The sequence below is a fragment of the Zingiber officinale genome, chromosome 9B, assembly GCF_018446385.1.
Source record: "Zingiber officinale cultivar Zhangliang chromosome 9B, Zo_v1.1, whole genome shotgun sequence".
NCBI lineage: Eukaryota > Viridiplantae > Streptophyta > Magnoliopsida > Zingiberales > Zingiberaceae > Zingiber > Zingiber officinale.
The window spans coordinates 29,975,568-29,986,363 of NC_056003.1; the positions used below are offsets into that span (position 1 = coordinate 29,975,568).

At 37.2% G+C, this 10,796-nt stretch overlaps 2 protein-coding genes across 2 annotated transcripts; both read right to left on the minus strand.

The window, feature by feature from the left end:
• Positions 1 to 5,422: 5,422 nt before the first annotated feature.
• On the minus strand, positions 5,423 to 5,959 carry LOC122024979. The gene has a single exon (XM_042583730.1). The coding sequence runs from the start codon at positions 5,823 to 5,825 to the stop codon at positions 5,511 to 5,513; it is 315 nt and encodes a 104-aa protein (XP_042439664.1). The 5' UTR covers positions 5,826 to 5,959; the 3' UTR covers positions 5,423 to 5,510.
• A 2,504-nt stretch (positions 5,960 to 8,463) lies between these two features.
• Positions 8,464 to 9,983, minus strand: LOC122024934 (WRKY transcription factor 71-like). The gene is made up of 3 exons (XM_042583675.1): positions 9,572 to 9,983; positions 8,962 to 9,111; positions 8,464 to 8,865 (listed from the first exon to the last, which is right to left on the minus strand). Exons 1-3 carry the CDS (start codon positions 9,805 to 9,807, stop codon positions 8,526 to 8,528), a joined length of 726 nt encoding a protein of 241 aa, XP_042439609.1. The 5' UTR covers positions 9,808 to 9,983; the 3' UTR covers positions 8,464 to 8,525.
• Positions 9,984 to 10,796: the final 813 nt, after the last annotated feature.

Sequence of the window (10,796 nt, forward strand, 5' to 3'; positions counted from 1 at the left end):
AGTCATACTAATAGCCACATGAGAAAGTATATGACACTCATATTACGATCCATGATACTTTCTCATGGCGGGTCATTCAGTATACATTCTCTAATGCATACCCATGTGTCAACTTGATATCTCTATATCCATGACTTGTGAGATCAAGTCATCGAGTTGACCTACATGCTAGTCTTATTGCATTAACATTGTCCCTGAATGTTAATACTCGACTAGGAATGATTAAGAGTAGTGTCCCTATATCATCTTACTATCGATTCAACCAATCGATTGATATAGGTAAGAACCTTCTACTCAAGGACGTTATTATACTTAGTTTATTTGACACCAATACAAGCAAGTATAATAACCAAAAACAAATGTCTTTATTTATATAGAATATGATACAACAAGTCCAAAAATACAATCATCAAATGATTGGCTCTAGGGCTCTAGCTAACATTGCATTGCATTTCCTCTCCATTTCGGTTATCATACCCTTCCTCCTCACTCCAAGTAGGCTCATAGTAATCAACAAGTGTTGCACACGGGTTCAGAACCTCATCTTCTTGAATACTAGCTTCTTCATTTAGATCAAATGTGAAATTACTGCTTGTATTTCTATTTGTGTTATGCACATAACTATACTGTGAAGATGATGGAATATTTGTTCTGGATACTTCTCCTACATTATCTGCACGTCCAATGCTAAAATTTGTATCAAAAGTATTCCATATCTCAGATAGAATTTTGTTAGTTATATAATCATCCCTGATAAATAAATTATAAACTATTTTAGTAAATTTGCAACTACATAATCTATTGCTGTAGTTAAGTTGTAATTTTGCTCAAACTAGGAAGAGTCTCATGTAAAAGCAAAGTTTTAACCACATAACACGTTATCGATATCAAGCCCAAGGTGGGCCTGATATCATAGATATCAGGCCCTTTTTGAAGCAGATACTTCTTGTAAACTAGGACCACCACTGACTAAACCCTAAACCATAAATAAACAATTTTTAGCCAAACTTAACTATCAATGTCAAAAACTAACATGACTTAAATCGATTAAGTCTTCTATTACATCATAATTCAGGTGTTGTTGAATATTATTCCCCACACAACCAAAATTAACCATAAAAATACTTTTTGCTGCCACCCTTCCCACCATTAGTGTCATTTTTATTTATCATCACTACCCTAATTTACAGTAAAAAAATCAATACATACATGTCTAAATCTTTAAATGTGTACTTCTACTAATTTCCCTCTTGCAAGAAGTTTGTCCTTCTCGGCTGACGTTCTTAACTTAATTTGTCCTTGGTCTCCTCTAACAACTCTTACGCAATTATGTCATAAACCTAACTGGTCTATTGCAATCCCGCCAACCACCACGAGCAGTAATGGCAAGCGCAGGGTTCATATTTCTTTTTTCTTTCAAGTTTATAACACCACACAGAGAGATGGAGGGAGAGAGACGGTGAGAAGATGTGCATCCGAACCACAAATTATTTTTCAATTCTAATTTCGGCTTGGATGCTTGGAAAAATGTGTTTGAAAAAGGTGGTTGCCAGGTTAGTCAGAGGGGTAATCTGGGAATTGATTTTGGTAAACTGCACCTTTTGGTAAATACAAAACCGTGATGCGTCTTTTGATAAATATATTAAACCTAGTACACCTTTTGGTAAATTGCCATTCTTTTTTCATGGCTTCTTCCAACTCAAAATGTCTGAGTCAGAAGTATTCTTCTTCATGGCCCAACCGGACTTCCCATTTCTAGTTAGAGTCCTATCATCCCTAAGGGATGGAAGAACTAATATTTCTTCGTCCGTTCCCCCCAATATTTACCCTTTTCATCTAAATGGCTCACGAGCCTACCGACATGCCCGCCTCTTCGCAATTATATAACCAATGAAAACTATAGAAACATTGTTCTATCCATAGGAGTCCGGGAGTATATTCTAGGTAGACTTTTGAAGGAGCCCATTCTTGCTTGGTTGAGATTAAGTCTTGTACCGGATGATCCATCCTTCTCCTTGGGTATGTCAAACTTTCCTTTTAATCATTCAGCCTTTTGGCATATAACTCACCTTATGTACCTTTGCAGCATCCGCCATGTTGGTTGTTATAAAATAGATATGCCTCCAGGACCAGGAGGGGGCTGCACAGGTCGAGACTATGCCTTTCTCTCCTTCTCTAGTTATTGTCACAAAAGCACCGGAACTTCTACCATGCAAGTAGACGAATGATCTACAAAGAAAAAAAAGGAAAGAGGTAGTGTAGGCTGAAGTTGTTCTCCCTAAGCTCCGTCTTGCAAGTTATCCTAGAAAACAACTTGCTAAGAAGGGGAAGATGCCAGGTAAACTAATCTCTACTTCTTAGAAACCTAATTCGACCATGTTGGTTCAAGGAACTTTAGAGTTCTGATCAAGGGATAGGAGTTCTGATCTAAAGAACAAGAAGACCCGAGCGATTGAGAAGACTATCCAGGTGAAGAAGACAAAGAAAAATAAAATAGTCAAGTCTATCTCCTCTTCTTTAGGAGAGAAATCCTATGTTGTTGGTCCATCACAGGTTTAGGAGTTCCCCGTCAAACAAGGAGAACAAAGCTTGATGAGAGAATTAAGCCCAATGGTTGGAGCCTAATCCTCTTCACCAGCCCAAGCTTCCTGTCCCTTAGTTCACCTAATTTATTAGGACTTCTTTACCCCTCAATCTAATTGACTTACTAGTATTGGTACAGATTACATTAATAACTTGATTTTGATATATGATAACTAGGTTAAAGTTAGATATGTTATTTATCTAACTATTTTACCAAGTGAGCAAGAGTTGACTGGTATGAGAGATCTGACACTAGGCTGAAATCCAGATAGGTCCGCGAGGCTCGATAGCTGGTGTGAAGTCTAGATAGGTTCACGGGGCTCGATATCTGACAAGAAGTCCAGTTGGGTCTGTGGGACTCGACAACCGGCCGAACTCTAGTTGGGTCTATGAACCTAACAATAGGGGTGTCAAAAATGAACCCGACCCGACGACCCAACCCGAGTCGACCCGAAAAAAATCGGGTTCGGGTTGGGCATTTTCGGGTTCGGGTCGGGTTCGGGTTGGAGGGTTGGAGAGTAAAAGAGTCTCGGGTTGGGTCGGGTTGGGTTCGGGTTGACCCGGGTTGACTTAAATATAGGGTTTTGTGGGTTTTTTTGGGGTTAAATCAAATTTTATTTTAAAAATTTAGATGTTTTTATGTATATTAATATCATGTTTGTATGATAATGATGGAATATTGAGATAAAAGTGAAGAATTATAGGGAAAATAGCCCAAAAAAGTCGTTTTGAATCGGATTTTCGGGTTATATGGGTCGGGTTCGGGTTGATCGGGTTCGGGTTCGGGTTGAGGTGTTTTGGGTTGAACTCGGGTTCGGGTCGGGTTCGGGTTGGGTTAAAAAAAAAAAAAAAAACTCAACCTGACCCAACCCGACCCGACCCACTCGAATTGACACCCCTACCTAACAACTGGTGGGAAGACCTCGTGGGTCAGAGACAAGTCACTGGAAGTGGTAAGTGAAGGTAAGCAACTGGAGGAGAGATCCAGTAAGGACATGCTTCCCGTTGAGGAAACTATAGACGTCGATCCAACTTAGGTCAATTTGGAAAACCTAAGTTAAGATATTGACTAGATCCTGATTTCGTGGAGACAGAATCTAATTAATATTCACATTTTATCATGTTGTGCTAACTCTATTTTGTAGTGTAAAATATATTTTTTGATTGCTTGGACTAACCTTTTCTTGTAGGTGGAAGATGGTGAAGAAAAGGATCCTAGCGCCCGGAAGGAGTCCGGGTGCCCAGAGCTAGTTCGAGTACTTGGATCAGGCTCGACAATGGGTGTCCAGGTGATTCGGGCACCCAAACTCCGTCCAGGCGTCCGGAACAGAAAAATCATCCATAAGTTGACATGGAGTGCGTCGATTGGCCGAGCCACAAGGTCTAGGTGCTTGGAGGGGTTCCAAGCGCCCAGAATGGATATATTTAAAGGCCTTCGACCTAGAGCTTTAGAATAACAATTGCGACAAGTTTCCTTCTTGCTCAGTGCTCCGAAAAAGCTCCTGCGACATTGTGAAGCTCCTTTGACAGTCAACGACTCAGATTTTCTTTATTGTGATAACCTTATTTTTTTGTTCTTGTACTTATCTTGTATTTTCTAATAATTTGATTCCCTAAAAACTGTGACGTGTTTTAAACAAATAAGAATACTGTCAAATTAGCTTTTTTTTCTAATCATTTAACCTATGAACTGGAATCATTATATTTTTTTAATTGGCTACTAATCTGAAAATGATTAAAATTTTGTAGGGAAGAAAAAACTAAAAATGATGTGTTTGATATAAGCGATTCCGAGGGGGATATATGCAGACGGGGATATCTGCTGACCCACTTTAAACCGGTTACATGACTTAATTTGAACTTAGAGTTGTGCTTAATATTCCCAAAATCTTAATTTTCACGACATAAAACTATGGTTTTATACTCAAAACCCACCTTCAGATGTAAGACTTGGTTTTACACGCAAACATAGTGTCGCTTGGACACGATTACTACGAGAAGGTTGTGATACACCACCTATCAAGTTATCAAGCTCTATGAGACTAATGAAGTTCCTCCGTGCATCAAAAATGAAAAAAAAACACACAAACACACACATCAAATGATGGCTTGGTTTTGGTTGGAAATGATCGGTACAGGTCAAAGCTTGCAAGTGAAAGCAACAAAACTTATAATGCAGACATTGCTTCCAAGCATAACAAGCTCAACTTGATTCCTTTTCTTCCACTTTTTGTTGACCTAATCCATCAACCTCTCTTCCATTTTTCTTTTAGAGCAGAGAGAATTAGTCACACACGAACACTCGTAGTACTAAAGCGATAGACCTTACCTCTTCCAAAGAGCAGCAAGCAAGCAAGACAAGATTACTAGCCCACCTTGAGCAAGGCTCATCATCCTTGGAGTTCTTTTGCCTCATGTGAGTTAACTTTTCGCTCAAGAAGAACTCGCACAAATTCCACCTACAAAATCAATTTCCACTTCAAGGCATTGCATTGCATTGCAGCATCAGACGAAGTCGATATCAGCTGAACTACAGTCATCTAAGGTGAAGTAATATAAACCTCTAATAGGCCTCAATCAAACAACAACTCGTACTCATCCAACTATCGTCCCAAATCAAGATCCAAACTTAATTAATGTATTTGACAAACTGCTCTTAATCTAATTAATTTAGTTGGCAAACTACTATTAGTTTCTAACAAAAAGAACAATAACCTGTATAATAATGTCTAGTTTCTCCTAAAATTTTTTGAAATTTCTCCACTTAATTTAAGTCTAATATAATTCATTTCCTATGATTTTTTTTTTTTTTTTGTAGATTCATCAGACAAATAGATTATGATGCCAACAAGGAGGATATGAGATAATCGACTTAATTACAATAGTTAATTACAAGAGGAAGGAGGGGGAGGAGGAGGAGGAAACAATTAAAGATGAGAGATGTCATTGGAGTGATCCATGCTGCTGCTTCGACCATCATCGAAATTCTTGGAGTAGCTATCGGCATCGTAGCCGAAGCTGAGTGGCTTGGGGTTGCAGCAGCACCGGATGCCCTTGCTCTCCCTCAGCAGCTTCTTGAGGAGGCCACGCCACCCGCGGCTCTGGTCAAGGACAGCCTCACCGTTTTCGTCACGGGGGAGGAGGTGGTGGTGGTAGAAGCGCGAGCGGCCATGTGGAAACCATGACGGTGAGGCCATGCATCTCACAATGGAGGAGGAGTGCGGTGGTGACTCCGTGTCCATGGCCAGAGATAGGTGGAGGTGGTTTCGGTGAGTGAAGGTTCACAAACAAGTAGAACAGAGCAGGGCAGGTCCCTATGCTACCAAGGTTATATATAATGGCCAGTTCAAAAGAACACTTTTCATATTCAATCTCCTTCATTATCTCTCATGCAGGCAGAAAAGGATCTACTAAAACTATTTAGTTTTACCAAATACGATAAGAATTATGAATAATCCTAATGAAAACATATTGAATTGTTATTGCTTCAAATTAACAACATTGAAGATTCCAACAATTATTGGGAGCTGAGAGCACAGCAATCAAAAAGTACTGTGTGCTCCAAATCACCAACACAAAGTTTTCATGTTGTCAATTCCTAGGCATAGTGTTTCTTCCCCCTATGTTAGGATTGACTCAGCAATACAAAATCCATAGGTGTAATCTTTCGCTAAATACTCAAATCACCAATTGAAGCATCCGAGGCTACATCAATCCAAGATACACAACAGAAGGAATTGTTCTATCTACAAACATCACCTTCACTAAGTGTGATATTTTGTTTTCTTCCCTGTTGGGCTTGAGGAGGACAATGACAACTCTAATTGAGAGCATTGTTCATTGAACAGGCTGATTCAGTGGTTCAATGCTAATTTGGTTTATGTTTTTTTTTTGTAGGGTTTTTTTTTCCGAAAGTTAAATTCACCTCTGTATTTGGTTTATGTCTAGTACTGATGAATTCACCTCTGTATAAGGCTGGTCATCACATGTGGCCAAGCAAATAGGCATTGGGAGGAAGTTGACAAGGAAGGAGACAGTGAATGATGTGGATTAGGGACCACGAACGTGTAGCTCTTCTATGACTATGAATCACTCAGTGCCTGTGCTAACCAATAAGAATCAGCGACCACCAGCTTGCCAACTTATTCGGTTCAATGGATCAACTCTCAAAATTTGACAATTAAATCAAGAGATTTTGCATGCTCGATACAATAACAACCCCCACTGAATCTTTATCCCACAATGTGGAGTCGGCTATATATATTCTCTTACGTTATTCCTCATTTATATTTAAATGAATTTTATATTATTTTATCGTTGTTAATTAAATCTTCTTGAGTCTCTCTTTCTCGATTAATATTCGTCTTCAGGATCTCATATCGTCTCATGGGTATTTATTAATTGCTATAGAGTTGCAAGTGGAGTAAAGACTCATAAATGTTTGTAAAATTGAATGACCGATTAAAAGCACACACGAAAATAAATCCAATCTGATTGAACTAGATTCTTTAAACTAGGATGATTCAAGTGAACAAACATATGGTTGTCTGATTCAATCGATTGAATTGACCGATCGAGTGATTTGACTGAAAAGGAAAGGCATCTGAAGCTTAATCATTTACCTCCATGATCATGGACATCGATATATATATAAAACACTGAATCTAAGGTGACTGGTATATATATATATTAGTCATTACGTACATAAACTGTAAGTGTAATATAATATATAAACACGTGTAAATTAGTACCTCAGACACATAAATTAGACTTGGCAAGCTCATGCAGTAGTGTAACGTAAGGGCGACGTTCGAAAACCACAACAGTAAATTATTATAACAAACACTTTCTCGTAAAAAATTAATTTAATTTTTTATATCAAATATTAAATTGACAAGAACATATACTGCACATTATCTACATATACTATACACTTTATCTTAGCTATGAGGCTGAGAAATATATACTTTCTAACATTGTTGGTCTAATATATTGATAAAAACTTCTCTACTTATGATGTTGTCAATTTTAAAATATAGAATATTAACCTAATTTAATTTTAAATTCCATCAAAATTAGTTATTAAATGTTGAGATTTTTAATTAAATAATAAAATATATATCGAGTCTTTATTTTATATTTTATTTTATTATTATTATTTTGGTTAATAATAATAATGAAAATATTATTAAATTTTAGAATAAATTAGAAGCATAAAAATTAAAATAAAACTTAAATTTCATGCATTGAATTATTCTTATTTTAACTGGACAAACACCTTTTGTTTTTTTTCGAGGTTGTGAAACCAGGGTGGACGCAAAAGGGAGGCTTCGGCCTCCCTCAACCGAGGCTGCCTTTGTAACTCCCCATAGACTCTAGCAGTGGTCTCCGCCTAGCTCATGACGGGACGGGTGGCACAACTCATTCTCTAACAACAAGACTATCAGAGAAGAAGGTTAGGTCGCACGATACAACTCAATCTCTTTTGTTTTTCTTTAGTAAAACAGTGCTCTTTTGATAAAAAAAATCGTGCCGTTTAATTTAAACGATTTTTTTAAAAAAAAAATAGTGGAACGATATGATGCCGTTCCACTTAGCCGTACAAAAAAAGTTATTTGTGCAAGTCAGCCCCCGTCCCTATGGAAACAATGTGTGGAGTCGAAAGGAAGGGAGATTTGTGTATGCATTGAATCAATTAGTTATTGATTTTATTCGCAACTATATCAAAATGATATAGTCTACTTCAAGATCATTTCCTATACACATAACACTTCAAAATTGATCATAATGAAGATGTGTATATATATATCTCGAAAACAAGTTAACAAAGCAAAGGTAAAAGTTGGAATATTTGTTAGTGGAGAAAATATTTATCTCCTAAGCACAAATTATCCCTAATTTATACTTCATCATGTATATATATAGATATATATATGAGTATGTTATTGTTGATTGAATAACGATGGCACGATGTCTTCCAAGAGACCGTAGTCGTGGACTACTTGTAGATTCTGTGGTGGAGGTAGGTCATCGACATACGAACATGTACTAGGTTTCATGGGAGATGCTACTACTTGGTGGTTGAGAAACATTGTTGGCATGTTTGTTAGCGAAGAGGGCGGCGACATCAAAAGGTTGATGCAATTTCCACCGTGAAAGTTTGAAGTGCTATAATGATTGTGTTTCCCTTCGTAGGTGGTGACAACGGTCATCGGATCTTCATGTGATCTCTCCACTCTCTTCTTCACGTTGCATTTTGGAGTAGTGCATCGAAAATAGCTTCTGAAATTAATTATATGAAATCTATCAAAAGTATTAGATTAATTATATAGCATGTAATTGATTTAAATGGATTGAGCTGTTTGAGAGATGAATGACCTTGGAAATGGACTGTTTTTGACCGCCTTCTGGCCATACTTCCTCCATCGATAGCCGTCTTCAAGATGATCAACTTCACTTTTGGTCATGAAAGCAAATCTCGGCTCTCTTTGCCTTTTCTCTCTTTGTTTCTTTGATTTGTTACTAGTCCTATACAATCAATTGAGAAGTATATAATCAAGATTTTTAATCAAATTATAATACACAAGGAGAGAAACTAATTAAGCCCTAAAACTAAAACTAAAAAAGGTATATTTATTCTCACTCCATAGAAGAGGAAATTAAAAACTATATATAATACTTGTTTTTTACTATATATATATATATGTGTGTGTGTGTGAGAGAGAGAGAGAGAGAGAGAGAAAAAATAAAGCCTTAAAAGTTGGATTTATTTTGTTAGGCAACAAGGAGAGAGCAAGAGAAATCAAATTAAACCCTAAATTCAATATTAAAACTTCAAGTCTCCCATAATTATGAATAGAACAAATTAAAAGAAGGATAAATAATACTAATATGTAAAACAATATAAGAAAATTAGGTGTTCTAGGAGATAAAAGATAGCCAATTAGGTCCTAATTATTGAAATGGAGGACTAGTGATAAAAACCTACACTTTCTTCTTCTTGTGCTCAAGGCCAACTTCATCATCATCTCCTTTTGCCATCTTCCTCTCTTCCTCATGGCCTATCGGCTCCGTGGTAGAAGAAGACATCGAGGAATTGGGCATCATTTGATGTTGCGTTGCTATGCCATCTTCAATCTCGATCTTTCTACTTGTATCAAAAGCCTCTCCATTGAAGTAAAAGGGGAAGTGATCATGATCCTTCTTTATGATATCTTCTGCCATGATGAAGAATTAATTGAAGATCGTGAGAATTGAAAACTTTGGATGAAAGTTTGGAAGAGAGAAAAGAGGAAAAAGGCCTAAGGGTTTGGCTTTAGTTGTGCATGCTCCTTCTTTAAGGTTATTTCATAGTGCAATTTAATGGATAGAGCAATTAAAGGAGGACTTTTGAACACTCACACCACACTCTTTCTTGTCTTCTCATGTGTAATATATTATATATAAATATTTTTTAAAATATATATATTATTTTAAGGAAGTAGAAATATTGAAAATTTTAATTTTTATTTATTTGTTTTAGAGGAAAATTTTCACATGTAAAATACTTTGGCTTTGATCTCTTGGCATTAACTTGATAGAATATCATAACACTATTTCTCAGCTAGGACAAAAGCTACAAGGTTAATTAGTTAAAATCCTTCCTGATAATTTGTATAATTATATTATTGACCCATGTTGAAGCTTTATTACAATAAATTGACACTTTTTAACAATGGAGAGGGTAAATGAAATATTTTCAGAAGTAGGAAGGGGGAAATGCAATTTATTAAATGATACAGAGTATTTAAAAGGTTTCTGGGGCAAAGTGAAAATTTCCTTCGATTTTATTTTAATTCTTTTGTTCGTGAGCGGGAACCGGCAACGGCGGTCAATGTCTGCTGTCGGGAACCGACACTTCGGCACGTGCGAGATTCGGGGGTCTTAGGCGGTGCCCGACAGCCGTTAATCGCCGTCCGATCTCGATCGGACGTCGCAAGCGCTAGATTTCTCCGACTCCTGTCGAGATCGGACGACGCAGAGGTTAGATTTTCTTCGGCTCCATGATGCCCGGGTGGGCCCGGAAAAGAGTAGACTGTGACATGTCACCAACAAAATCTCATGAATTAGATTGAGATTGAGACGGTGCCGCTTGCTGCTTTGAGTAAGCGTTTGGTTTAGGTGTAGAAATAGGAATGAGAATAGGTTTGAGAGTCGATTGAAATGAGAACGGT

Bases quoted from the DNA above. Each gene is read 5' to 3' on its own strand.
- LOC122024934 (XM_042583675.1), bottom strand. From the start codon at position 9,807: ATGGCAGAAGATATCATAAAGAAGGATCATGATCACTTCCCCTTTTAC. The intron at 9,112-9,571 runs GTAGGTTTTTAT...TTGATTGTATAG, and splicing joins GAGCACAAGAAGAAGAAAGT to GACTAGTAACAAATCAAAGA. The intron at 8,866-8,961 runs GTCATTCATCTC...AATTAATTTCAG, and splicing joins AAAAACAGTCCATTTCCAAG to AAGCTATTTTCGATGCACTA.
- LOC122024979 (XM_042583730.1), bottom strand. From the start codon at position 5,825: ATGGACACGGAGTCACCACCGCACTCCTCCTCCATTGTGAGATGCATG.